This window comes from Solanum stenotomum, chromosome 10 (genome assembly GCF_019186545.1).
Source record: "Solanum stenotomum isolate F172 chromosome 10, ASM1918654v1, whole genome shotgun sequence".
In the NCBI taxonomy this organism is placed as follows: domain Eukaryota; kingdom Viridiplantae; phylum Streptophyta; class Magnoliopsida; order Solanales; family Solanaceae; genus Solanum; species Solanum stenotomum.
This window is the reverse complement of record NC_064291.1, coordinates 47,695,308-47,723,209: the sequence shown is the minus strand read 5'-3', so window position 1 is coordinate 47,723,209 and position 27,902 is coordinate 47,695,308. Positions and strand designations below refer to the sequence as shown.

Below are 27,902 nucleotides of genomic sequence, written 5' to 3'. Positions count from 1 at the left end.
GTTCATGTGATTACCAACTGAGTTACTAAAATTCTCCAGTTTCAAACATCTTGACTTAAAGAAACATGTGAAAAAAAATCTTCATTCTTCTCCAACAACTTCATGTTTTCTACTGGCAATGCCATCCATACTTCAATTCACTTGCCATCAGCACTATTCATAAAATGACATCCACATGGACATTTTACAGGATTAGCTATCCAAATAGGCTTACCCCATCCAAAATCACCTTCATAAAAACCAACTTTACACCAACTAATAAAACCAACAATTCCCACTTCATTTCTCTACTTGTAAACAATTCAAGAATTGAGTTTAAGTAATCTATGTACTCATTTTTCTCATGAATTCTTCTTATATATCCATCTTCTACCTTCCTTAATGATTCTTGGACTTTTTCCACCAACTTTTTGTAATCCATTTCCCCTTCAACTTCCCATTTGGCCATTGTTGGATAAATTAGATCGCCAATGCAATTTGTGGGGAAATTTGGATTCATTCTCTTCCTCAAGTTAACTGATACCATTAGTATGTAACCTTTTTTTTGTCCTTCCATGTTGGTATAATTGATGACCATAGGAAGGCTGATAGAGCCTCAACACGAGTCGCACAATGTTCCTCAACAGGGCAACTCTGTGTTAATGACCACATGGAATCATTGTTAACATAGGATTATTTCCAACATATATTGGTGGAAAAATCCTAGTAACGACAACCATGAATCCATTGATTTCTTGATCATTTTCTTGATTGACTTTTGGCCCATGTTTTGCCAAAAGTACCAAGTGTGGATGCATCACCAACTAAATGCCAAACACACACAAATGGAAATTCCTTCACAAGGGAACTTACTCAATTTTGAACTCCTAGCAAAAGTTGTTCACTTGGTTCTTTAGATCTATCATGAGGTTGGTATGGAAGCAATTGACAAAAAAATTTCAATTTTTGGGTCGTTGACAATGTTGGACAAGGTAATGTTACTAACATTTGCTTCAAGAAAATTGACCCCTTCATCGTTGCATTCGTTTGTGTATACATCTTTTATCCTACCAGCTAAAGGGTACATGTAAGTGTTGCTCTTAATGAAGTAAAGTAATTTGATCCTCTCGTAACTTCCATTATCTCTATACCAATTTAGGAATATAAAAAGATGCTTCTCAGTCGTGAATTGGGTTTCCCGTAGTAACCACCAGCACATTATTTGAAAAATCTGCAGCTCATTTCTTACCCCATATGGAAACGTTGCCCAGATCATTTGGTATGGCACAAGTAGTTGATCCATCTTTAATGGGAAACTATAGGTTTCTATCACAAATGAATATTGTAAAGGAAGACAATTACAACAAAAGAGATGGATAACTGCATTGAAACAGGACCAAACTCTCAAACTGTGCATAATCAAGTGTATCGAAGAAAGTTTCAGGACATGTGAAGTTACTCCTGGCGCCAACTCTTCTTGCAACACTATCAAGGGGATCCATAATACAATACAGGATATCCAGGAAAGCAACATCAAACATTCCCATGGCAGATATCACCTCTACATAATGGGCATACCCTACATAAAATGAACAATTTTAACTCCAGTTTCATTTAGCAGAAGATAATTTTTTGCCAAAACCAAAAAGATAATTATCTCAAGACAAGACAAGATTGTAATCACTCTTATTGCTTTCAGAGATTAACTAAAAAACTAGTGACCACAGATTGCAGGGTACAGATATCATGTTGCAGGCACTTCAGGAACTATACATCCTGTCCAAGTCTAAATTTTTGGGGGGTAAGCAATCTTCATGGGCAGCTCTAATTTCTTTTCCTGGTATGATGATCAACTTTCCATTTATGATCCTCAACGAAGCCTTCAGCTTTAGATGAATATTTATGAGGCCTACAAAGTCATTATCATTGAACGCAAGATTTGTCTGAATATTACCATGTTTCTTTGTGAGATCTAACTTGATAAAACATCCAGAGGCACAACAAGTACATGGTCAATGACCTTCCATACTTGATGACATACATTATCTTTACCCATTTTAAAAGAATAATTTTGAGAACCCTTATCATTCTCTTGTTTATTTCTATCACTGTGAATTCCGCCTCTTACAACATCTGTAGCCACGACCACTAATTATTTCGTCTATTCTCACAATTATCATGTACAACTACATTCATTTAAGGGAATGAACATCCAGTGGAACAACTTCATGATTTTTCGTTAACGAATTGCTCTGCTCAACCACAAGTAAGCATGTGATGAACTAAGAGTATTTCTTAAAACTTTTTTTGTGATATTGCTATTGTAGCAGCACACGTGAAAGCAAGAAAAGTAAAAAAGGTTTTCTCACAATTTCTACTGCATGTCTTAGAGATTCTATCAGTTGAGTGGAAACAGTATGACACATTCAAGATATTTTACCATCATCTTCAAATTGAACTCTGCATAAGTTCTAAGAAACAGGATATGTTTTGGATTTTGTCTTTACATAGTTTCTTGTAATTGGTAATATCTTAATTAAGAGATATTAGTAGGTGTATACAATCAACAATATCCACTCCTTTCTTAGGAGTCCAGAGCCAAAAGGGCAAAAATGGTTGGCACAAAATTCCAGAAGGGCAAACAAATCACGGAAGAAACCAAAGGAGTAAAGGTGTAGGGGGCCCATGCACCTTACCCCTTACGTTGTTAACCAACAAAAGGAACGCGCACAGACACATTGGCCTAGTAAAGTGCACTGACACCTGCACCTTGCAATAGAGGAAAATATTTTATAGTTGATCAACTCATTTTTTTTTGTATTCTTAACATAAAAAGTGAGATCATCCTAACCTCAAAATGAACCCGAAAAAATTCATAACTTTCTACTATTGAAACACCTAGCTTGTACGAATATTTGACTTCTCTATTTGTTGGAGTCTTAACTGAAGTACTCTTAAAAATATCTTCATCTTTTTCGTTGTTAACATGATTGTTATCTTCAACAACAACCATTACTTTAGCCTGTCCTAGGAGGACGTAAATCATTATTACCATGGCATGTGTTAGCCTTGTACATTCTTAACTTCTTCGCCTTGTAACAAAAGACATAACATGATTGTTTCCATCAAAATGATTTTGCTGTAACTTGGATATCTTATTTTCAAAAAGGAACTTTCCATTAATACTCGTGCTAAAACCTTTCGAGTAGCATCTAACATAAGTAATTATTAATGTAGATTTCATATCAAAAAAATAATAATGAGTTAGTAATAAAGAAAATGTGGTAGGAACATCTAATGTGAATAGAAATCTAATTATATGATGAATTTGCAAGTGAAAGTAGTATATATAGAAAAATCAATAGGTATAAGGTGCATGAGCCTTATTAGGCGCATGAGTTCATGTGCTTAAGGAGTATTTTTATATTTTTTTACTTTGAAAGTGTTGATTTGATTCAATCCATTATTTTTGAACAATGACTATTGTAAATTTCAAATATGTAATTATAAATATTTAAATATTATAAATTATCTTGTGAAAATAAAATAATATTGAGATCACTTATCGGATACCATAAAAATAATTCAATGTCGTTGAATTATTTTTAAAACTTTGCTATCAGCGTTATATTAATGATAATGATGTTATGACAATTTATATTTGAATCAATATTGCAAAGATTCAAAACCAGAGGAAAAGAACAAAATCTTAAAGTAAGGTGTATGAGCCCATGCACCTTACTTTATGGTTTTGTCCTTGAATCTTTGTTGTGTTGATTTGATTCAACACTGCAAAGTTTTAAAAATAATTCATATTAGAGTCCGAAGTCTAATATAATTTGAAGTCAAATATAATCTTTTTTTAAACCTTGCGGTGTTTAATCAAATCAACACTGCAAAGATTCACCGTACAAAACCCTAAAGTAAGGCGCATAGGCTCAAGCACATGAACCCATGTGCCTTACTTGAAGGTTATGTTCTTTTCCTCCGATCTTGAATCTTTGTAGTGTTGATTCAAATCAACACTGCAAAGTTTTAAAAATAATATAAATTGTCATGTCATATTATCATTATCACTAATATAACATTGATGGCAAAGTACAACAATTTTAATAAATTTCAAATATATAATTATCAAAATCATTATTAAAATAAATAATTAGTTATTTTTCTATTATTAAATAAAATATTATAAATTATCATGTACTATGAAATTCAATTAATATTGAGACCAATTATCGAATACCATAAAGACAATTTGAAGTCTAATATAAATTATTTTTAAAACTTTGCAACCCTTACTTAGGGTTTTGTTTTTTTCCTCCGGTCTTGAATCTTTATAATGTTGATTTGATTCAACAGTGCAAAGGCACAGGTGTCAATGCGCCTTACAAGGCCAGTGTGTCAATGCGCATTACAAGGCCGGTGTGTCAGTGCGCCTTACAAGGCCGGTGTGTCAGTGCGCCTTACAAGGCCGGTGTGCCAGTGCGCCTTACAAGGTCGGTGTGTCAGTGCACCTTCCTTTTGTCAATTAACACCTTTAACAGCGTAAGGGGAAAGGCGCAAGGTCCCCTTGCGCCTTTACCCATTTGGTTTCTTCTGCGATTTGTTTGCCCTTTCGGAATTTTGGGCCAATTTTTTTGCCCTTTTGGCTTTGGACTTTTCTTAGGTGTGTTGTTAGGTTTAACAAACTTCTTATAATAAAAAATATCTTGGTTGGATGTATAACATGATATCAAGTTATCAACCTACAATAATCATAGTGTGTTGTTATTCCATAGGTTGTACACAAAGATCTTTCTCAAAATTTCTCTCCAACTATATACTAAGACCTTGGAAGAGTAGCTTTCTAAGAAGAAACCTTGAGGAGGTTTGTAATATAAACTCTAATTTCGTCTTTTTCCAGATAAGAGTGGTCTCTGAGCCAGTTTAAGTGCACCTTGACTAGTCCACTGAGTCCTGATATCTCTCACATGTACAGAGACCGATTATCTCTATCAGTTATGCCTTAGACGATAAGAAAAAATCACCTAGTGCTTTTATCTAGGTTGGAATTTGAACCGGGGTCTCCAAAGTTTTCACCCACTTCATGGACCACTAAGCAACACCCTAGGGTGTTGATGAACTCTGATTTCAAAAGTGATACTTTTGCTTTAGTATGGTAGCAAAGGCGACGGAAAGATTGAGGCAGAAGGGTACTAACCAGGGAAACTCCCTAAACTGGTTAGGAAACAAGTCCTAAACAGATTCCATCTAATCAAATCATATTCAAGTACATTTTTGTTCATCTCTTTGCCAAATATCATGATAAGAGGAAAGGCTAGATTGAAGTTTGTAACTTCAGTCTACAGGAAAATTGGATGAAACAAATAGATGAGAAGCCTCTGAATTTTGAAGTTGACTGAAAGATAGCAGCACAAAACAAAAGGGGAAAGTATACCTGTGAACTTCTTTGAGCCATTTGTCAACACAAGTCCTGTGAAATTCATGATGGCAAGGCAGTGTTCGTAACATATCTCCTTCCTCGTACTCAACCAGACAAATGTAACATCTATCAAAATAAAGCCAAATAGTTTACATGAAGGAAATAAGGCCATATCAAGCTAACAAGACCACCTAACGAATCAATTTTTTGACTAAGAATGAAAGAAAGAAAAGGAAAAATTTAAATACTCTACATATAGAATTAGATAATAAACAAAATATGAAAGAGTTTTAACATAAAGAACCCAACCGTGTTATATTTACTCCCAGACAACCAGTAATGATTATTTTAACTTAGTCCAGGATGGCATAACCAAATAGATTATTTCTAGGTTTAAATCCTATGCTAGCAGCAGATTGAGCATGAAAAAAGACCACTACTTTCACCTACAACTCTTTAAAACTTCTATTTCAGAATAAATTAATGAAAGTACAAGTGACAGCAAAATACTAGTAGAGAAGACCCTTAAGATTATTGGTACTTCGTTGCAAATGCTTTGGAGTTGAGAGGTTTCCCAGTATCTTAAATTATTTTCTTTCTTTTTTTAGAATCATTGCATTCTCACGGTGTTAGACTGTTTGTGTTGGTATCATCAAATATACAAGGACACATCTTTCTTCTAGGGTTAGAGATACAATTATATCAATTATATAGTTCGGAACAGTATGCCAAAGCACTATTCGTGCAGGTGTACGTGCTTGCATTTCAGACAAAGCAAACTCTCCATGCTGAAAAGAAAAAGAATACAATGGTAGAAATCCTAGCTGAAGCAAAGATCTGCTCATTAAATGGCTCTAAATCTTCTTATTCCAATATAACTAATGCCAAGTGAGCTGGCTAGTTTGGTTTATTTGATATGCCTCGCACAATTCAAATTCCACACTGAGAGCAATAAAAATCAGATCCTCTCACATATTGGAAAACCAGAAAATAAAGATACGTCAAGCTTATCTTTCACAACATTCATCAACATTCTTCAATCAGTATTCTATAACAAACCTTTAGATACATCTATATTCACCTTCGTTCAGAGGAAGAAAGATTTTCATTTTGGGATTTGCCGAATGCAGTATAGAAGGAACTAAAGAGGGTTAAGCAAGACTCATCTGGCCATTGAGCCTATTTTCATTGGTCATAATGTTTCCTTTTCCATAGGACTACTAATTAATCATGCTAGTAAGAAGTGCTACTCTTTTTCAGTGATTTTCCTTCAATCTCCTGAGTATCTTCTAGCTATTTTTTTATCAGACAAGTTGAATTTTTAGTTATTTAGCAACCAGAGATGCAATTGCAGGAGCTCCTACACGTTCCTTTGTCTCCGATCCAAAATTCAAGGAGCTTACAAAATCCAAAAACATAGCTGCAATATTTAATTACAATGGTTGCACCAAGCAAAAAGTACCTCTTTTAGCTACTTTTCCCCTAAAAATTTGCATAACCTTTTGGAAATTCATTTACATTTACTTCCAAAAAGTGCTATATCAAATTAACAACTCTCTCAGAAAGAATACAAAACTATAAATGGTGCAAGCAGAAAAGGAACCAATGAAACAAAAACATAGCATTGTTAGATTGCTTGGAACCAAATAACATACATAATAAATCTTAAAGGTGCAATAATCTGGCAAAAAGTAAAAAGTTCTACTCACTGTGCAACTTCGTCATTCGAACTCCTACGAATTTTGTTGAATGATTTGACAGGTAGGGATTCAACAACTTCATTGGGTGCTGGAACAGATCCAATTGAGGATACAGAAGGCTGGGATGATAATACAACTGATTGCTGATGAATTTCATCCAGAACCTAAAATGAGTATCCAAGTTCAACTCGTACTGATGATTAAAAGGTAGATGTTGATGAAGTAAAACAGATTGGTAACATTACCTCGAATAAAGCTTCTGCCAGCATAACAATTCTTGAGATGCTTGCCCTGGCACTACTGTCACTATCTAAGTTAGCTCCTTGGCTACTGATACGACATGTACAGTGACCTGTTCGATGCTGACCAGATAAAACACAAAACCTCTCATGTCCAGAATGGTTCTCAAAGCGCCTTCCCAGTCGTTGAAGGGCATAGACCTAAAAAGTTGACCAATATGTCCTTGTCAAGAAATCATGTCTTGTCTCAAAACTATACATGATTAGAGGGACTGTACATATATATGCTTTTCAAGCACATTCAGATTACTATTCTGTTTGAAAAAGTAATACCAAATGATATATCTTTTTTAAGAATTATTTTGGAAGTAATGGCCAACGAGTTCCACCAAACACGTGACACACAGGATTAGAAGTATTGCATTCATGTTTAAAGCAAAACACACTATTACCCTCTTGCTTATATGGGGTTGTCATATAACCTAAATGTAAGCACAATGAAATTAGGCAGATATTTACAGACCTGAGATCTTATTCTTCTTCGCCGCTCTAGCCAATTTGACCTATGCTCCAGAAGATCATGATATCTTGTTTCTCTTCCTCTTGGGCTCTCAACTGCATAATATTGGCTCCCATACAAGGAGGTAGAGGCACCAGATGATGCAAAGCCAGAAGCATTTGATAGAATTAAGTCATTCCCTTCGGATGCTACCGAACTTAATTCACCACCTAAATTCTGTCTCATACTATTCTCACTAGCATGCCCAGTTTCCGTTTCCCGTTGAAAAGAACAAACATCAGGAAATGATGATCTTCGAACAACCCTATCGCGAAGTCTACCAACACTCAGAGTTCTGCTGATACTGATGTTCCTTTCAGTAGGTTCGCGAGCTGCACTCCTTCTGTCAGAAACTCTTGTCTCGAAACCATCAGTATAATTATTATTTCTTGGAGAAAATAAATTAACAGTACACTCTACTCCAGTATCATGTCTGTCACCTGACAAACCTCTTCTGGAAGCAGGATGTGGCTCATCCGTGAAATTATCAGAGAAGTTAGCAGTTGAAGGAGTGAATACTAAGTTATTAGAAGTAACATCTTCAGAGCATTGGCTAGGAGACTGATTGCTGAAACAACTAGGAAGGAAGTCACAATTCTGTGGCCTTTCATTTCTGTCAGTGAATCTACCTGACGAACTTGAGCGCCGAAGCTCATCCTCATTAATTGAAGTAGCAAACCTCTGTGAAGATGCAAAAAGGGACCTTGCTGACCCTAAACTGTTTGCTCTGCTCAGCCGGAAGCTCATGTTTCCAGGACGAAAATTGAACCGGGGGAGAAAACGACCAGAAAGATTCGATGATCTAGATGATGAAGCTCGAGAAGAAGCATCACCTTTCCTACCAATTGTATCAGATAAGTGTGATTCATCCCAATCATCAATCTCAACATTGGAGGCTACACATGTTTCATCATGCTTCTTAATTTTAACCTTTCCAAACCATTCACCTTTTCTTCCTCCTGATTTAGTCTCACTCAAACAAGCACCACTACCCTCATTTCGTTTCGTTTGAGTTTCCAAAGCCTGAAATACAAGTTTATGAATCAAAAACGTTATCACATATGGCAAAAGTTTAGTAGTTTATGTACAATTTTTTCAAAGCACTAACCATTGTAGAGCCAAAAGTACAACAATGAAAGCACAATGAACAACCTCTACGCATGCCTATAGATGCAGAACTAGAAAAATACCAATCTATTGTCCATTAGCACTAAACTAAACCACTAAAAAACAAATATACACGGAAAACCAGTTAGTACAAAATTGCGTTTCATAATGTGCCTAAAATATATTGTGAAAGAACATTTTTCCAGATCACTAACCTATTGTAGGTCATTATAAAGCCACAAACACAATGTAGCATGATCAAAGCTGCAGAATTCTAGAAAAACATATAAAACAAACCTGTGCTGGTTCATTTTCAGAATCGCGAGATCCGAGACACGCGGACTGAAAAACTTTTCTCCGAGTGGATCGAGATCTCCGAACGACCACCGATGATGAAGATGAAGCCGCCGGAGATGACGGTGGCAGCGGTGAATCAACTGCATTATTCTTGCTACTACTCGTACCCATTTCAAGTAGAAAAAGTGTAGATCCAAATGAGGAGTTTCAGATCCAGTAATTTGAATGTAATAGTTGGATTTTGATTATTTTATACAAATTTATTGTGTATAATTTTCATTTTCATGGATTAGTGCAGTGAGAGAGTAGTGGGGTAGGGTGGTGGGGGTGGGGAAAAGAGAAGCATATGGGCGTTATTTGTGGCAGTATTTGGGGATTCAAATTCAAGCTTGGTCGGGACGCTGCCGTTTAACGGTATATACATGTTTTTGTGTTGCCCTTTTGGCTGTGTAAGTGTTGCTGGCATTGTAGTAATAGCGCGAATTCAAATGCAACTACTTTGTCTTGTGTGTGGCGTGATAACGCTCTTTTTTAGGATTTTAGAATGATTGTTCTCTATCTTTTTGGATTTTGGTAGATTTTCTTACTCTTTCATCTCAATTTAAAGTATTTTAGTTTAATTAAATGTGAAATTTAAGAAGGTTTTTAAATTAGATAGAATGTTAGAATTGAAAAACTTATTAAGTAGATGTTTGAATATACAATTTCATTTCGTGATTTGAAATTATCATTTGGACACGTGATTTCAAATCTTGAGATAATATTCTTCAAAAAAAAATTGATTTAGAAATTTCATATCACGATTTCATATTTTTGATATACAAAATATTTGTCAAAAAAATCAATAGTTTTATATCTACATAATTTCTTGCAAGAAAACTAAATGAGTGATGAAATATTCTTAGAAAATTAATATGATGATACAGTACTACAATTCAGGTTCAATTTTACCTTTTTATTGAAACTAAAGTTCAATCAATAAATGTTGTATTTTTAAAAAATTACTTTGTGATAATGTATTTGTTATGAACTTTTACTTATTTGGTAAGATTGTATTAAAAAGTTGGGATAATTTTGATAGTTTTCATAACTTATAGGGATTTATATTTCTAAGTAAAAAAATAGAACTTAAAGATCCAAATTGCACGTTCAAACAAAACTTTAAATTCATCTCATATGATTTTCATATCATGATTTCATCTCACATGGTCAAACGATCCTAAATATAAAAAGTGACATTTCTTTGGGGACAAATCAAAACGAAAAAAGGAACTTAAATTGAGACAAAAAAAAAGTAATTGTTTACTAAAAAGAAAAAATAATTTGAGAAAATGTGATTCTTTTTCCCAATAATATCTTTCACAATCTCAAAACAAAAGATATGAACTTGAGATATATATTTATTTTTCTCATTTCAAAACAATTACACTAACCAAATTACAATTTCATTGATCTTATCATCAAAGAGTGAAGTTGTGGTTCCAAATGACACAAATAACTTTGGTAGTACTTGTTTGTCTAACCAAATCAATGACTTGTGTCATTGTTGGTAGGCCCTGAGATTGTACTATGATTAAATGGGCCAAGAGCCCACTGCTTTTTTTGCATTTATTGATTTGTTCCTTGAAAAGCAAATCAAGAAAAAGACCTCCAAAACTTTTGACGTGTTATAAATTTCGTTGAAATTAAATCTACCATACTTGTGTGTTTGGATTGACAATTTTATCAAACTTGAAACTAAAGCAACTTTCGATCGATGGGAGGTCATTTGTCATATCCACATCGATAGCGAAAGGCCTCCTTAGAGCCTAGTGTAGACTTATATATATGTATAAAAATAATATTTGGTTATATGAAAAATTAAACTATTTCACATTAACACTAAACAAAGTGTAGTGGTTTAATTTTGCAATCAACTGGGTGGAGGGCTCTACTTAATTCATCTAGAAGTGAATATAAAATTTAAATTTATAAAATTTCTTAAATACTAAATTAATTGTACTATCAAGTTTAATTATAAGATTTGTTGAAAGTTTAATAAATATTTACGCATCAATTTACTCTTCGCCTGAAAAATACTGAATTCAAATGAACTGACATTGAAAAGTGTCTTTGCCAACAACCTAATAAATGTCCATTCATTCACTGGACAAGGAAAGCTGTGATCAAGTTGGTTTTTAATGTACAAAAAAATTGCAAATATTCTTCATATATGTGTTTCTTATAGCTTTAGGACAGTTGTCAATTTATTAACACTCATCTAATTATTATGAATAAAATTTATGAGTAGTATATACAACACTTACAATTCCTAATGTATAATTTTTTTTTTTTTTTATGACAATGGAAACCCGCAGTCGCTATCTTTTGAGTGCGCACAGGGTAAAATTCTTGCTCCTATGCAATAGCTCGCAAATCACATAGGAGAGATAACCCGCACTAGTATAAGGACAATAAGATAATTTTATGGTTGAAATTTCCAAGGGTAATACTTGCAAAAATAATTCAATCCCAAAAGTATAAAGAAATCTATAATGGGATAATTTCATGGGTGAGCCTTGAGAAAATAATGATGTAATTTCATAGGTGATATAAGAAAATATTATGATAATTTTATGAGTTATAATTATATTTTAATTTTTTTTTAAATACGTAGATGAATCTTCAAGAATTTTTTTATAGAATTTTTTTGGAATTTGAACCAAAGCTACGTGAAAATGACTCTTAGTCGCTTTCAAATAAGCGGACCAAAAAGTGGGGCATTCTATTTTGACGCTCCCATTTAACCTATAGTCAATTTGCAAAAAAAATAATTATTTGATAGTTATTCTAGACAAAGTTCAGGTAAAACAACACAATTGAAGTATGATATTTAAAGCAAAGTCTAAAAGAAATAATGTCAACAACTCATATATGTACAATTCAATTTTAACAGAGTAAATTAAAGCATCATCTAAAATCATCATTGTTATTACAAGCTTAAACAAGTGGATTTTGAATATAAAAAGCAAATTTAAATTACGTGAATATTATTGAAAATTCTTTGAAACATGAGTAAGAATGAACATTAATAGTTCAATTTTTTTAAAAAATATTAATATTGAACATCTATGTCTAAAACTTCAAACAAATATACGAAGTTTAGCTTTATCAAATTAAATTTGTGATGCATATGTCAAAAGTTTACATGTACACGCATTACCAAACTTCATTTGCAAATATTTTGAAGATATTAACCACTTACAAAATGAAAAAAGAAACAAAGTTTTCCAGATTATTTTACTTAAAAAATTATATATTTCATATAAGAAAATCATAACAATTTTTTTTTTCAAATATTGGTAAATTGTAACCTTGGTCTACTATGGTTAAATGTACGAAAAAGTTGTGAGCAAACCGGTTATTTGTGCACTTGAGCCATTTTCACCCCAATTACAACTCTGCTGGAGTCTGCTCTGTCAATCAAATTTGTTTTGGTTATATTTCGCCATTTTTGCTATTTTTGGTGCTCTACTGAAATTGCTATATCCAAGTTTCGAGCAGGTATATTTGTTTTTGAATCAGAAATTAGTTCGTCTGTTTTATACTGAGGAAAGTTGTTTGTGCCCATCTCCTGTTTGATGAAATTCCTCTGAGAACCTCTTCTATCTGTCTATGTATGTATCTTTTTGGTGGTGAATTGCTTTCATTTATGTCTTTTATCTGCATAAAGTTTCTCTAGAATAAATGATTTCGAGGTGAGTGTGTTGTTTCTTGCAGGCAGAGCAATATAATGGAGTGGGCATTTGTGCATAAAATCTGGGAAAAATCGATTTCGAGCAATGTTGGTTCAGGTCTGTGAATGTAACATTGCTGAAGAAGATTATGTGTTCTTTTTTTACTTTAACATGTATAATTCAGCTGAGATGGGTTCTGCCATTTTCAGGTCAACCATTGAAGGCTGCTTTGCTTTTAAATTACGACCCATTAGCCCCTTCTCGTCTGATGTCTACCATGTAAGGGAAAATGTGGAAATACCATTTATAGCTCTTATCTTTTCTGTTAATGTATGTCTTGAGGTAGCTAAACTGGTTATTTAGAACAATGCAATTACTTTTTACTAGTAATAATTTTTTTACATAAGCATAATAAGTTCCAAAAGGAATTCCTTGGCCAAAGAGGGCTCTTATCTTGCCCTAACTTACGTGACTGTTGATCAAACCCTTTTGCCTCAGTTCAAATACCACCAGTACTTTGATAAAAGTGATCTTTTTTTCTTCTTTTACTATAACAAATGGTCTTGTCCACTTCAGTATAAGCAACTTGACTTGTCATTCTTGGGGTTTCTTTTTGATCATCTTTCCTTGAGACTTGAGATTTTACTGTAGTTTTAGAAGAGAAGCTGTACAATCATTCTCCTTGTTCTGATCCTGGAAGCCTACACATGGTTAAAGATCTTGCTTTGGGGGTATCCACAACAAAATGCTAAATAATCAAAGTTCAAGTGTCATTTTCTTGTCCTATACTTCAGAGTTGACAATCTTTGGGTGCAGTAAGTACTGGCTTTCTACGGGTCCTTTTCGATTAGTAAAAGATGTACTTATTGACAGTAAGAAGACCCAGTATCCAAGCTTTGTACATTATCGTTTGGTAGAGTGTATAAAAATAATACCCAATAGAGTGTATTAGTAATGCAAACATTAGTAATGCATGTATTAATTATTCTTGTATTAGTTATGCATTGTTTGGTTTGGTGTATTAAAAATAGTATGCATTGTATAAAAATATTTATTTACAAAAGTATCCTTAACAATTATGGTGGAAAAGATGTAAAAGTACTTTTGAGGGGTAATTGGGTCTTTAACCATATTTATGCATGTATTAAGTCATTTGCATTACTAATACCTAGAAATAGGGATGGCAATGGGGTGGGGCGGGCGGTTGCGGGGCAAACCCGCATAGACCCGCAAACATACTAACCCGCCCCGCTCCGCCCCACATAGCAAAAAATTGTGTTTTCAATCCGCCCCACATAGACCCGCTCCGCTCCACCCCGCATAGTTTGTTTTATTCTTAATTGAGTTTCACACAACAAATAAAATTCATAAAACTTTTTTTTATTTTTCTGCTAAATAAATAAGCTTGTAACTGTTATACTATTTCCTACTAGCATATACATATAGAGAGAGATCATTGTCTCAATCATGTAGTTGGGGATAGATATAATTTTTTCTTGTTTAATAGAAGGGGTTAGTGAATCTGTGGGTCAAGCTTATGTTTTATTTGGTTTCTAAATTATTTTTTTGTCAAACACAAAATAATACAATTTCAAGAAAATTATAAGGCTTCATTATAGTGTAGCTAAAGTGTTTCCAGAATATTATAGTGTAGCTTAAGTGTCAAAATATTTGAAAAAAAGCAATGACAAAGTAACTAAAGAGAGAAGCCTGGACTAACTTATAAATATTTTTCTCAATATTAGAAACTAATTAAGTGAAATTGAGTAGTTGAAATCTTGTAGAACATTTCATTGAGAACTAAATAAATGATTGATATCAATGAAAATATAATTATATAAAACAATGTTAAGTTTTGTAAAGCGAACTCCACCAAAAACTTGAAGCAAAAGAAAGTAGAAGAAAGTGACGAGTATATATTGAGAGGGAGTTGCAATTTCCACAACCCGCACCCGCCCCGCACCCACCTTACATTCCTTAAAAGAAGTTTCAACCCGCCCCGCCCCGGACTGCACTTCATAAAGCCATACCCGCCCCTCCCCGCATAAGGTAAAACCTGCCCTGCTCCTCACCCGCTCCGCCCCATTGCCATCCCTACCTAGAAATCCATGGTATTAGTAATACACTTCTCAATACACAATAGAGTGTATAACTAATACAAGCATTAGTTATACATAGCATGAAAAAATGCACCAAACAAGGGATTACTAATACATATAATTAATGCATGCATTATTTTTGCTAATTCACTCTACCAAACGACCCCTACACTGATTGCTTTGTGCAAAAAAATGCTTTTGCAATGTTCGTTAAATCTGGACATATATGAACATCACAAGTGCTCCAAAAATAGACCAAGTACTCTGTATTTAAGGTTCTTTCAACTTTCAACTTTTATAGCTGCACTCCGAAAACAACCGATGATTTAGTCGTGAAGTAACATAAGAAACTTTACATACTTTCCTCTGATATGGGACGAGAAGATCAGATAAGAAGCAAAAAAAGAAAAAGTTCTTTCTAGAGACTTTATAGTAGTGTCACTATGTGCAAAACTGTTTTTTTTTTCCGCTTTGCTCTGTGCTTCTAGAAAATGGGGTAGGTTTAAAGGCTTGTGTTTATGCATGTAGTGCAGAGCAAGAAGGTATAATGGCAGATCCAACCGAAATGTGTGAACTCATCAGCTTTGTCAAGAGAAACAAACTGCAGAAGGAGAGCTTTGTCATTGGACAAAATCAATGTGAGTTTATTGCTGTTTACAAATAAAAATTAATCATGCTTGAACTTTGGGTTCTGGGAAGGATTTTATCTTTACTTGTCATCTGAACTGTATGCCCATTTGTGGTTTTCCAAAATTCTGAAGCTTGGAGCTGGCACTTTGGTTTAAATGTGTAGAGATAGTGATGGGGTACCTACATTCATGTTCGTACTTTGCCTCTTGCACGTGTGATATTGAGGAGTAAATGCAATATACCTATCTTTTCTTAATAATAGTTTTTGTGGTGGCTGCGTGCTGGGCTGCTTATAGGGTTTGACAGCATTGTTTGTGCACTCAGTCATAATGCCAAGCAAAACACCAACTGTCACGCCTGGTTACTTTTTTATTCTTATTGTTATTGCAGTTCTTTAGAAAGGATTACTAAAATCAGAACTATCACAGTTTTTTTTTTTAAAAAAAAAAAATCTATCTCAATTTTTTTTTAAGAACAGCTGGTTTGCTTTCTTGAAAATAAACACCGCTTAAAAGCTAGCTTTGTCATTTTTGTTGACAGATCTTGTAACATCAATTCATGAGAGTTGGTTCTGTGCAAGAAGTATGAGTACTTCAAAACCTGCTGGTGAAGGTGCTATTCTGATGCAGACAGGGGCATTCTTCTTGATTGGATTGTAAGTATTTCCATACTTAGGTTACAGTAGTCCAATCTGCTCCCACCATTCCATTAGACCCAAAATAATGATAATGCATGTATAATCCTGGCCAAATTCTAGTCTGTATTCTAGAAGTCACATTGTCATGGAAACAAAGTGGGAAGAGCTAGTATACTGGGTAGTATTTCCAATATTCATCAGGTAATTCAGCACAACTATCTATGGTGTAGTGACTAATCGAAATGCTTTGGAACATACCATGATTCTTTCGATTTTGATGCATGAAAGAAGATACTTCTTCATTATTGACAAAGTTTCTATGTAGGACTTGGTATATTTTAAAGAAATACATTTATAAATAACAATAAGATTCATTCAAATTCTTCTTTTGATTGTTAAGATTCCATAAAATTCCCTCATAGCCCTTTGTTGATCGTTTCTTAAATTCATTCAAGATGTTCCTAAGTTTAAGGTCTTTGGAGAATCAATTTGTTTGGTCTTCTCTTACATGTATATATATTCGGATGGCTGTCCCTCTTTAATCTATCTCAGTACTTCAAATATTCATTTATTGGAGCTCTTTTAGTCACATTTTAAAAGAAGCATAAAGTTAACTAAATGCGACGGTGTTAATTCTCACAAAGATACAAGTTTGGTTCCATTGGCTTCTCCATCCTCTCTTGGTTTGCAACTCTCCATCGAGCTAAGTAATTGTTCACTGTTTTGATCTCGAAAGGCCTACAAAATATGCTCAGAGTTTCTATTATTTCGTTCCCTCATTGTTGGGTTATATCCCTCTTTCTACTTATCAAAAAATAAATAAAAAGTCCCTCTTTCGTCATTCATCAATGGAACTCTGAGGCATTGATGTTCATTAAGTTGGATGGTAGTTGAAGCTTATTCTATGGTTATGTTTGAGTTTAACCGGGCCTGTCTGGTTTAGGATTGAGTTTGGATGTGTAAGTCTCTCGGAAAACTATCCAATCCTAAGGATGTGGGTTGGAGTCACCAGGGGAGCAAAAAAGGTGGGAGCTCATAGGGAGGGTTAATAAAAATTGTTGCACTTCTTCTCAGCTAGCTAGACGATGACATTTCTCTATTATCCTTTGCTACTCATTGATGATGCTTTTTGGTATACGAGGGATTTTACGTTGTTTGGATTCTTTAAAACTAAATTAGATTGTGGGGCACGTGAACCTCTTGTCTTAACTACATTAGTTTTGAGTCTTTTCTCTATTGAATTTAAAGCACTTATTAGGTCTAGTAAATGAGGGTCTTATGTGCTCAGGTCCAAAATCAAAGTTTGCTCTTGAAGTCTGTCATTCCCCATTTTAACAGAAAACTTGCTGCCTGCACAGTTTTGTAGTGACTAGTCTAAACATGCTTACTTGAAATTGGGATTCGACTCATTGGAACCATGAATTTACTTGATTATACAGGTATGATGGCTCTATTGGTTCAGCATCCCGTGCAATGGTAGTTCTTGATCAGTTTTCATGGCAACTTAATCGAAGAAATCATTGATTGCTTCTTATATATGTCATTCAAAATATGTTACATAGATCCATGATCTCTGCATCTGAATGAATAGGACTTTTTTTTTTTGTTGAAATCAGTATTTCTTGAGCTGCAAAGTTGTATCACCTCAACTAGTTCATGTCTTCATGGCATTTGTGATTTAACAGACATAAAAATTCTATGATGATGATACAATCCCATTGATTCAAAGAAGTTTTCTTTCTTCCTATGTCACAATTCCCTCTATAAAATCTCATAATAGAAAAAGACATGTTGTAAACTTATTATATGACTGGCTTAACCACATGTTTTGTCACAAGGATAAGGGCAATCAATCTGTCGAAACTGATTTCTCTCCAGAACCCAATCTCCTACTGCTTCAGCTATTGTCTGTAACAAAGAAAAACGAGTACAAATTAAACAAAATTATATAGGTAAACAAACAAAATATATTTTTCTCAAAAGTATTTTTGAAAAAAGGAAACATTTTTGGCCTTCTAAAAACTTGTCCAAAGAGACTATAAATCTGCTAATTAGCTTTACCTTGTTGAATAATCTAGGTGAATTGGGACCAAACCAACTAGCTTGTTTTTGAGTTTGGCAATGTGCAAAGCAAGAGTTGATGTAATATCCTCTTGTTGAAGATGGCCCTAGACCTTCCAATGCCTTTAAAAAGTTCAATCTGAAACCTAAAATAATTGTCCAAAAATTACTACTTAAAACAAATTCAGTCAAATATTGTTTGGAGAAACAATTAAGTCATCTCCATGTGACTTATGGAAACACCATTAAAATAGACGATTTACATCACTCTTTGGGGTGCAACCTTCTCCAAACCCTGCTTTCGCAGGATGCTTTCTGCACAAGGCTTATCAAGGAAAATATAAATAAATTGATGAATATATAACGAATCGAAAAATTTGAAAATATTATTGACCTTGAAGAACTTTGAGCTGATCTGGTGTACAAGTTTTTATATTAGCTCCACAGTTATTCCATGCACCCTTAGGATCGGTACCACGTGGCACCAAAATGTTCCTTACCTTAATTTAAAGTAAATATATATAAAATTCAGGAAAAAATCTAATAATATGTAAAGGAAAAAAAGGAAAAAAATAATGTGAAACATATTTGAAAAATATAATAAACTGACCTGCCAACCATCATATGCTGAATTTATAATGAAAAGTGGTTTTTGAATTTGTTGAGCCGCATTTTGAGGGAAAAAGCACTGCACCATTTAAATTAAAAAAAAATAATCTTAGATTTGGAATTTCATTAATTTGTTTGTTAATTCGTAATAGATGTAATAACATTGAGGAATTAATCTCCAAAATTTAAAATAATTATTGGTAAAATTTGTTATTGCCACAGAGGAATTAGTAAACAAGATCCTATAATGTTGTTGAATGAAAAATTAGTTCTTGATATTATGTTTTTCATGACAAGGAACCAACATTGCTATCCTTATTCTAGTGTAAATTAGTATGCAAATCACATAGGAGAGATAATCACAGTACACAAGTTTCGTACGAAGAGCTTGATTAAGAAAAGATGCAGGGGTTCGAACTTGAGAATCCTCATTTGAGAGATCCCCTACTCAATTAACTCGATTACCCTGCAAATATTAGTTCTTGATATATATTATATTACACTTACCAAACCTGGTTCCAACTTTGAAGTACATGATGGAGGCAAATTCTTGGCCGAGCCCTAAAATCAAAATATAAAATAAAATATAAGAGCAAAAAGTACATTTTTCAAAATTATAGACAATGAAAAAGTGGGAAAATAAAACATACATGTAAAGTGACAACATCATTGAAGAATTGTTGAATAAATGGTTTCCCTGAAATATCCTCTCTGGAATATATACAGATTAAACTGTTAATAGTATGAAGAATTAAATCGATAAAAGGTAGGAGTAATGACTATGAACATAAAATTTTGAGAATTTAATTACCAAAAATAAAATAATAATGAGAAAAAAAGAATACTTACATGTTAACAAAATAGCCAGCGTCTGAAAAACATTTAACTTTAACACTATTTGGTAATAAAATTCTGAAATTGTCACAATGCAAAATTGTTGTCAATCCTCCTGCTGAACATCCAGAGAGTATAGCCTACCAATTTATAACTATTGAAGTCAATAACATTAAAAATAAAAGAGCAATTTTCACATATAGCAAACACAAAATTCATATTTGTATGCTATAACAAAGTTTGCATAATTGCGCTCCATAGCAAACATATATATATATATATAATTCGCTATACATATACAAAGAAAACAGTTTTATAATTCGATATACATATACAAAGAAAGCAGTTGTATAATTCGCTATACATATACAAAAGAAAACAGTTGTATACAAAGATCAATTGTATAATTTGTGTATGTATAAAACGAGAAAGAGAGAAAGACAAAAGAAAAATGGGCAGGGAAATATTTATATTGTATAATTATAAGTGTATAGGACGAAGATATATGTAATTGCATGTGTATATACAATTTTCTCTCGCTTTATACAAACAAAAGCGTAATTTATACATTTCGTTTCTGTTTGTATAAGCGAGAGAGGCGAGGGTGGCGAGCGAGATTTGGGAGAGTGGCGAGCGAGATCTTGGAGAGGGGAACGAAAATATATGTATCTATACAATTTCCTCTCGCTTTATACAAACACAAACACATTTTATACATTTGTGTTTGTATAAAAGCAAGAGAGGCGAGCGAGACTGCCACCAAACGAGAGTGGCGAGCGAGATTCCACCAGGGAGAGTGGCGAAAATAGCAATAGTTTGCTATAGGGTACAATTAAATCAAAGTATATTTATAACATTTAATTTGAATTAATAATTTGCTATTATATATAATTTTCCCAAAATAAAATATGTTTATTTATTATGACATGTTAAAAATAACTTTAATATAAACATCGAATATTTTTCTGCAGAGAGCCTATATATATATATATATAAGTAAAAAGTTGAATGTGATCATACGTACATTTTCAGATTTATTCATTCCTTGGGCCAATAATTCCTCCATAATAGCTTTGAATATCCTTGCCCCTCTATAATGAAGTCCAGTACCCTGTCAAATTTTGGAGTTTTAATTAGAAAAACAAAATTTTAATTATTATAATTACTAGTACTAATTAACAAATTAAGAGCTCTGAAGAATATACCTAATGTAACTTACAGGATCAACTGCTTCAACATCTCCTGTAAAGGATCCTCCATCACAATATCTAACAAAAACTCTATTCCAATTGTAAAATTCTACAAATTGCAAAAACACCAAAGTTGTATTAATGAAAGAGATTTTTATATTGTATATCCGTTCATCAAGATAATAATTTTTTTTTTGTATATTAATGTATAATACAACAACAACCACCCAATATAATTCCACGAGTGGGATCTAGAAAGGATAAAAAGTACACAAATCATTGTACCTGTGAAGAAAAAAAAGACTATTTTCGAAAGGTTATCGTTAATGTATAATTGTGTATTTTTCTAATATTCGGCTAGTAAATGTAATTATTTTTATATATCAATCGATCGGCCAAATGTGTAACTTGCCCTTAATCAAACTAAGCTTCATATATACATAAAAGAAGGAAATCTTAGTAGTTCAGTTATTTGGCTACCTGAACTTTCACCATGTCGGTGAGGTTCGATTCCCATCTTGTAATCCCCTCACTATTTTCCCTTTTCCTATACCCAATTAAAATAAAAAATATTAATAAATGTGAAATGAATCAAAAATTAAATTAGAAGATTACCTGGATTAAATTTCTGTTCATTACTCAACATCCCAGAGAAATAAACTTGGTTTTCCATTTTTGCACTAGAGCCATACTTGCTATTCTTCCTCAGAAGACATTGTGCAACATTTTGGCACCATCCACCTCCCTTAAATATCCAAAATTTAACATTTAATTAATAATAAAGTTGCTATTCTAAGATAGAAGAAATACACAAGAATATGAGTGTGTTTAATCCGAAGAAATATATATATATATATATATATAAAAAAAAAAAAAATTTATTTTTTATTTTTTATTTTTTTTTAATGTCTGAAAAACATATTCTCTTGAAAAACAAGCTTATTGAAAATAAGGAAAATGACTTCCTAATGGAAATAGAAAAAACAAGTTGCATAAATGACATCCTAAAGTTTATTGTTTTGACCCACCCCTGGACCATCCCGCTCGCTTCACCCCCAAACCTCCACTCAAGTACTCAAGATATTACTCTAAATAATTCTAGAAAGTTCTACTAAATATCTAAATTTAGACATTTAGTTATTATACCTTCAAAAATCATCTTTATTTTTCACACACTCCCCATCCCTATCTGCCTCCATAACATTTTGCTAATAATATATAAATACTTTTGTAATAGTATTTGTTTGCTTATGAAATCCACCTTCTAATAAATCATCTTCATTGATTTTAAGTACACTTTTATTTAATAAATTATCTCAAGGATGGAGATTTGGTTTTGGAAAATATAAAGTTTTTTCATTATTATTGAAATAAATTCCATAAAGATAAACTGAGTTTTAGAAAATACCAAAACTAACCTCAACTGATATTACCCAATTATTCACTCCTGTACCTGATCCTCTATCAAGATGATATGCTGGTGGACTTCCATCCAAACAAACTAGCATAATAAACACAACATTAATAATAAATAAATAAATAACCAGTAAATATATACAAATGTGCGTGTGCACGTTTTTATATGTGTACACACAATAGAGAAGTGTCAACAAATAATTCGAACAGATAGATTGATAAATAGATATAAATAAATAGATAGAACGAATAGTTGTTTGTGTTTTTGTTCACCTCCATGTGTGTACACATACATACACAAATCGAGAAACGTCCTAAAGTGTAAAAAACATTCGAATTTTTTTATATTTATTTTTAACCCAAAGTACAAACACATGAATCGAGAAACATTCTTCAGCCAAGCCAAAAAAATAAGAAGAAAAAATAAATGGAATTAAAAGAGAGTAGAAAATCACCAGCTCCTTTTGCAACAGCAGTTTGAAGTATAGTGAGATTAACAAGGGAACTTTCTGTTGTAACAAAATTCAGCAAATAAACAAAAAAGAACAAAAAATTGGTCACCATTCTTCTATTTTTAATTTCTCTTAATAAATAATATTGCTAATTATGGGCAGAAGAAATACACACATATATAGAGAGTGTGTGTGTTTTTTCTACAAAGAAACTGATTTTATATCAAGTAATAAATCTTTATTTGACCAAAAAATATCAAGTAATAAGGTATAATAAACTAAAGACATAAATGGAATATTTGTGAATTGCGATTCTTGACAGTGAATTAAAGGGGAATTAAATTCATGATTATATCAAAATAATCTCTCTTTTTACTTGTATAATTTTGAATTTTTATTTGTCCATTTTTTCTAGTTTTTTTTTTTTTGACAAATCAATAAAAGATAATAGTTGTTACCTATTATACCCTCAATTTATTTAGAGAGTTAATATTTTTGAAAAAGATAAAAACTCTTTAATGAGTAAAATGATTTTGGAATTCTATCAATTAATATGACTAAAGTGGTAAACTCATTATGTCAATTATTATTTTCTTAATAAGTGTGCTAAGTCAAAAATGAACAAGTAAATAGGAACAGAGGAAGTAGTACCAATTTAGATAATTTTGGAAAACCTTTAAAATATAGTGTTAAACTTGTTTCAATCTTATTATTAGGCAGATAAATCTGTGATACAAGTATCTAACAACAAAAAAATAGCTGGAACAATGAAAATTGACCACTTGTTAATTAAATTCTACATCAGAGTTCTATTAACTAAATTTTGAGCCAAAAAAATGTTAAGGACATTTTAAGTTTAAGTGTAAGGAGGATATTTTTGAACCATTTCTATTAGAATAAAGCTATTTTTGAGCCTTTTCCGCATCTAAATAAAGATAAAAACTTAAGTAGAAGCTACTTTTGGTGATTTCGAATATTAATGTGTATTATAAATCAATTACACTGAAATACTAAAGCCACAATTGACTGGGGATTGTAGGAACAAGATCAAAAGGACAATTATCTGACTATCCATCAAGATTTTTATTCATTAATCTGATTATTTGAATCTTTAACATAATCACATAGTTTAATGTTGGGTTTATTTGCTACTCTCTTTGTCCCTAATTACTTGTCCACTTTTGAATTGACACACCTATTAAGAAAACAATAATTGATATAGTGAGCTTACCATTTTACCCTTATTAATTATGAAATAGATGAATTAAAAACTTAAGATTTTCAAAAAGTTCTATATTTTTCAAAGTAATAAATTGAGGGTATAATAGAGGAAAAAAATTTGTTCTAATTTCTTAATTTGTCAAAATTGACAAGTAATTAGGGACAACTAAAAAAGAAAAAGTGAACAAGTAATTAGAGACAGATGGAGATGGAGTAATACTTATTCAGACTCATTCATAACATAAGCCTTTGTCTCTCGCACAATTTCGTTACATAAAATTCCACAAATTTTAAAGTTGAATTTAGAATTATTAAAAAGGATAAAAGAGAAAGAATTAAATAAAATTGATTTATATTTTACGGGATAAATAACTCAATATTCAATAATGTATACCATTACGTCTTTTGAGGGCACGGAGCCAATAAATAATATTAAATTAATTAAAAAATATAATTATATAGAAATACCATGAATTCACGTTCGTTAAATCCGTGCCCACAATTTCGTCTAATGCAACTTTATGCATTGACAATTATTTAGATAGGGGATGCTAATTGATTTAAGCATCGTGCCGTAATTAACGAAAATACTTAGATTAAAATTATCGTAGAGCAAAAGATAAAATCAATTAAGGTCTACATCTTTTGAAAGAGAAAGAAAATATTATCACTAATTGGCTTGATGTTTATCTAATTGTTTTTTTAATGAAGATGCATGCATTAGTATTTGAATCTTATGAATTTCTCTCTCTTTATAACTAGGACAAAGATAACTTACTTTAAAGGTGTCATATTTACTAAACCAATCATGAGAAAGACATAAGATGGAGGAAAAGATTAGTATGGACTAATATTGGACAAAATTGAAATACATTAAACTTAAGTGATGTTTAACAAAACAACTAGAAACTTATGTACTAAAATCTAATATGACTCAAAGGTGTAACACAAAAACTTTCTTCAACTCCAACTTAGCTAATCCTCAACAACTACGTACCACCAAATAAGCAGGAGGTACAACATCGGCAAGCCTATTCACTATAAAATTTCATAAACTTATTATAATTTGCAATCTCTAGCACAAGGGTAAGGGTCTTCATATTGAAACCCTGATCTCTTAAAGTACCAATCCGCAACAGCTTCTGCAATTGTCTACACACGTAACATTTTACGATAAATTAAAATTTGTTACGAAACTCATCAAAAATAAGAATAATAGGCACATGATAAATTTTGAAAAAACAAAAAGAATGTGTATGTTCAAACTTTATATGTCTAAAACAAATGAAACATTACCTTATTAAGTAACCTTGGAGAGCTAGCACTGAACCAATATGTTGGAAAACGAAGATCACCATGAGAATAGCAAGACGTGAGGAAATAACCCCTTGTACAACAAGAGGGTAGTTTATTGAATGTCTTCAAGAACTTCACTCCAAAAGCTAAATTATAACAAAACATACTAAAAAAAATTAAGGGAGAAGAAGAGTCATTATACACGTGTAATGTGATGTCGTATTGTATACATTAGTTAATCACTAGAGAAATGTTAACCTTGAATAATTATAAGTTGGCTAGATGTGCATCTACTTATGTTATTGATGCAATCCGTCCAGGCATGTTGAGGATCAAGGAATAGAGGAACCAAAGTGTTATTAATCTGGATCAGTGTACAAAATAATTAATTTCGTTTAAATTTATATTTATAGAAGCTAAAGAATGAATTAAAACCGAGAAAATTTAATTAGCATTTGTCTACTTGACCTGCCAGGAATCATAAATTGAATTGATTATGAAAAGTGGAGTCTGAATGTATGGAATAACATTCTGAGAGAAAAGGCACTGCACCATATATCATCAATTAGGAAATATATATATAATGTTATAATTAGAGTGAAATATTTATACTACTATAGTATATAATTAAAGAAATTATTTTTGTTCTGAAAGCTTTTACCAGACTTGGCTCCATTACAGACGTGCAAGCTGACGGCAAATTCTTAGTTGATCCCTGATAACGAAAGAGGAAAAGATTCATCCTGATATCTACTTCTTAAGCATATCAAAATTACTAAAAAAAAAAAAAAAGATGTGACTCACATGTAGGTTAACAATTTTCCGATACATCTCTTGAATATATGAAGTACCATAGATTGTCTTGCTGCATTATAATTAATCATGAACGTGCCAAAGAGAAACGAATTTTCCTAAGATCATAAATAAGAAGAGTGTGCTGACCTATTGATAAAGAAGGCAGCATCTGCGACACATTTTACTTTAGCACTCTCTGAAAGGAGGCATTTAAATTTGTCGCAGTTCAAGATTGTTGCCAACCCACCTGCTGATGTTCCCAATAGAATTGCCTAACAACATTTTTATATTCAACATTTAGCCAAGTAGGATTTATTTATTTTTTGAAAAAATAAGAAGATAGAAGATATCATAGTATAAGGGGAGTAGTAAGTACATATTCTTACATTTTCAGCACTTTTCATTCCTTTGCTCCATAAATCTTCCATAATAGCCTTAAATATTCTTGCCCCTCTAAAATACAACTTGTTCTCCTAATAATATACATTATTTGGATAATTTAATCAAAAAAATGTTACGAAATTAATAATATATACATATGTAGTATATTTCTTACAGAGTGAACTTGTTCAACATCACCAGTGAAAGATGAACCATCACAATACTTCACCCTCACCCTATTCCAATTATGAAACTCTACCAATTCCAACAATGTTTTGGAGTTAGAAGAGGTGGGTTAAAAATTCACAGATATAATTAGTAATAGTCATGTGTATCACCTGGATTTTGTTTAGAAGTATTATGAAGTACACCAGCGAAAAAACCTCGTTGTTTCATATGGTTGGAAGAACCTAAGGACGTAGTTGAACGATCAAGGCAATCCGGGATACTTTCGCACCAACTACCTCCCTGAATTTTTTTCTCCGGACTATCTAATTAGTTATGTTAAATATATGAAAATTGATTGAAAATTAAGAAGAATTAAGTTGGTAACTAACATCCAAGTAGATAATCCAGCTGCGAAGTCCAGTTCCATATCCCCTATCCAGATGATATGCTGGTGGACTTCCATCGAGACATACTGTTGACATATTAAAACAAATGAATATTATTTGATTAGTTTTCTTTGAGGAATTAATTAAGATTATATATTTATGTATACTACCTGCACCTTGGGCAGTTGCACTTTGGAGTATTGTGATATTAACGTACAAAGAATCATGTTTATTGCTGAGAACATGAGTTGTACAAAATACTGCTAGAAATGCTAGCAAAGCCAACACAAATGTTGTCATCCTACGGCAAACAAAAACAAGTGTAAATTATACTTAAAAGGGCTAATTAGGCATGAGGCATCGTTACCAAATTTTAGAATTAAAATCAAGAAAAGCTCAAATTATTAAAAGCGATGAACATTGATCTTATTTAACTAGCTCAATAAATTAAAAACCATGTCCTCAAACCACTTAAGCCTTAAATTTATTGTAAGATGTTTGCCTAAATGTCTTGCACAAGTTAAATTAAAGTACATCATATTAATATTTTTATTCCATATAAGTGTAAAGCAGTAACATATGATGAGATATGACATATATCATCATTAATCATTTAGGCAATTAAATGATATTCAACAATGTTACAACTTATAGTTGTAACTTGTAATCACAAAAACTGCAATATCTCTCATTTGCAATGAGTAA

General features: G+C 32.4%; 4 protein-coding genes across 6 annotated transcripts; 1 reads left to right on the top strand and 3 right to left on the bottom strand.

Annotated features, from left to right (window-relative positions):
* Positions 1-1,283: 1,283 nt before the first annotated feature.
* On the bottom strand, positions 1,284-9,628 carry LOC125841237 (uncharacterized). Of its 2 annotated transcripts, none has more exons than XM_049520322.1 (6): positions 9,307-9,628; positions 7,867-8,925; positions 7,350-7,544; positions 7,114-7,247; positions 5,420-5,530; positions 1,284-1,558 (listed from the first exon to the last, which is right to left on the bottom strand). In XM_049520322.1, exons 1-6 carry the CDS (start codon positions 9,475-9,477, stop codon positions 1,513-1,515), a joined length of 1,716 nt encoding a protein of 571 aa, XP_049376279.1. In that variant the 5' UTR covers positions 9,478-9,628; the 3' UTR covers positions 1,284-1,512. The 2 variants fall into 2 exon arrangements, with proteins under 2 accessions (XP_049376279.1, XP_049376278.1); XM_049520321.1 differs by having other exon boundaries at positions 7,114-7,268; positions 9,307-9,627.
* Positions 9,629-12,619: 2,991 nt separating this feature from the next.
* Positions 12,620-18,083, top strand: LOC125841256 (uncharacterized). Of its 2 annotated transcripts, XM_049520342.1 has the most exons (6): positions 12,620-12,849; positions 13,066-13,139; positions 13,232-13,301; positions 15,650-15,759; positions 16,292-16,406; positions 17,828-18,083. In XM_049520342.1, exons 2-6 carry the CDS (start codon positions 13,079-13,081, stop codon positions 17,910-17,912), a joined length of 441 nt encoding a protein of 146 aa, XP_049376299.1. In that variant the 5' UTR covers positions 12,620-12,849; positions 13,066-13,078; the 3' UTR covers positions 17,913-18,083. The 2 variants fall into 2 exon arrangements, with proteins under 2 accessions (XP_049376299.1, XP_049376300.1); XM_049520343.1 differs by lacking the exon at positions 13,232-13,301 and having other exon boundaries at positions 15,655-15,759.
* Positions 18,084-18,167: 84 nt separating this feature from the next.
* On the bottom strand, positions 18,168-23,082 carry LOC125841245 (pectin acetylesterase 8-like). The gene is made up of 12 exons (XM_049520332.1): positions 22,954-23,082; positions 22,501-22,583; positions 21,698-21,827; positions 21,112-21,191; positions 20,917-21,003; positions 19,908-20,032; positions 19,709-19,769; positions 19,566-19,619; positions 19,060-19,137; positions 18,844-18,949; positions 18,450-18,595; positions 18,168-18,296 (listed from the first exon to the last, which is right to left on the bottom strand). The coding sequence occupies exons 1-12, from the start codon at positions 23,060-23,062 to the stop codon at positions 18,204-18,206; spliced, it is 1,152 nt and encodes a 383-aa protein (XP_049376289.1). The 5' UTR covers positions 23,063-23,082; the 3' UTR covers positions 18,168-18,203.
* Positions 23,083-25,230: 2,148 nt separating this feature from the next.
* On the bottom strand, positions 25,231-27,497 carry LOC125843090 (pectin acetylesterase 8-like). The gene is made up of 12 exons (XM_049522321.1): positions 27,368-27,497; positions 27,201-27,283; positions 26,982-27,111; positions 26,819-26,898; positions 26,649-26,735; positions 26,410-26,534; positions 26,272-26,332; positions 26,129-26,182; positions 25,936-26,013; positions 25,726-25,831; positions 25,468-25,613; positions 25,231-25,323 (listed from the first exon to the last, which is right to left on the bottom strand). The coding sequence occupies exons 1-12, from the start codon at positions 27,495-27,497 to the stop codon at positions 25,231-25,233; spliced, it is 1,173 nt and encodes a 390-aa protein (XP_049378278.1).
* Positions 27,498-27,902: the final 405 nt, after the last annotated feature.

Excerpts from the sequence above, each read along its gene's own strand:
- LOC125841237 (XM_049520321.1), bottom strand. The coding sequence starts at position 9,477 with ATGGGTACGAGTAGTAGCAAGAATAATGCAGTTGATTCACCGCTGCCA. Across the intron at positions 7,269-7,349 it reads TGGCAGAAGCTTTATTCGAG|GTTCTGGATGAAATTCATCA; the intron begins GTAATGTTACCA and ends TACTCATTTTAG. Across the intron at positions 5,531-7,113 it reads TCGAATGACGAAGTTGCACA|ATGTTACATTTGTCTGGTTG; the intron begins GTGAGTAGAACT and ends TTATTTTGATAG.
- LOC125841245 (XM_049520332.1), bottom strand. The coding sequence starts at position 23,062 with ATGGTGACCAATTTTTTGTTCTTTTTTGTTTATTTGCTGAATTTTGTT. Across the intron at positions 21,192-21,697 it reads TGAACAGAAATTTAATCCAG|AATTTTACAATTGGAATAGA; the intron begins GTAATCTTCTAA and ends TGCAATTTGTAG. Across the intron at positions 19,138-19,565 it reads CAAAGTTGGAACCAGGTTTG|TGCTTTTTCCCTCAAAATGC; the intron begins GTAAGTGTAATA and ends TAAATGGTGCAG.
- LOC125843090 (XM_049522321.1), bottom strand. The coding sequence starts at position 27,497 with ATGACAACATTTGTGTTGGCTTTGCTAGCATTTCTAGCAGTATTTTGT. Across the intron at positions 27,284-27,367 it reads TGCAACTGCCCAAGGTGCAG|TATGTCTCGATGGAAGTCCA; the intron begins GTAGTATACATA and ends ATATGTCAACAG. Across the intron at positions 26,899-26,981 it reads TACTTCTAAACAAAATCCAG|AGTTTCATAATTGGAATAGG; the intron begins GTGATACACATG and ends TGGAATTGGTAG.
- LOC125841256 (XM_049520342.1), top strand. The coding sequence starts at position 13,079 with ATGGAGTGGGCATTTGTGCATAAAATCTGGGAAAAATCGATTTCGAGC. Across the intron at positions 15,760-16,291 it reads TGTCATTGGACAAAATCAAT|ATCTTGTAACATCAATTCAT; the intron begins GTGAGTTTATTG and ends TTTTGTTGACAG. Across the intron at positions 16,407-17,827 it reads GCATTCTTCTTGATTGGATT|GTATGATGGCTCTATTGGTT; the intron begins GTAAGTATTTCC and ends TTGATTATACAG.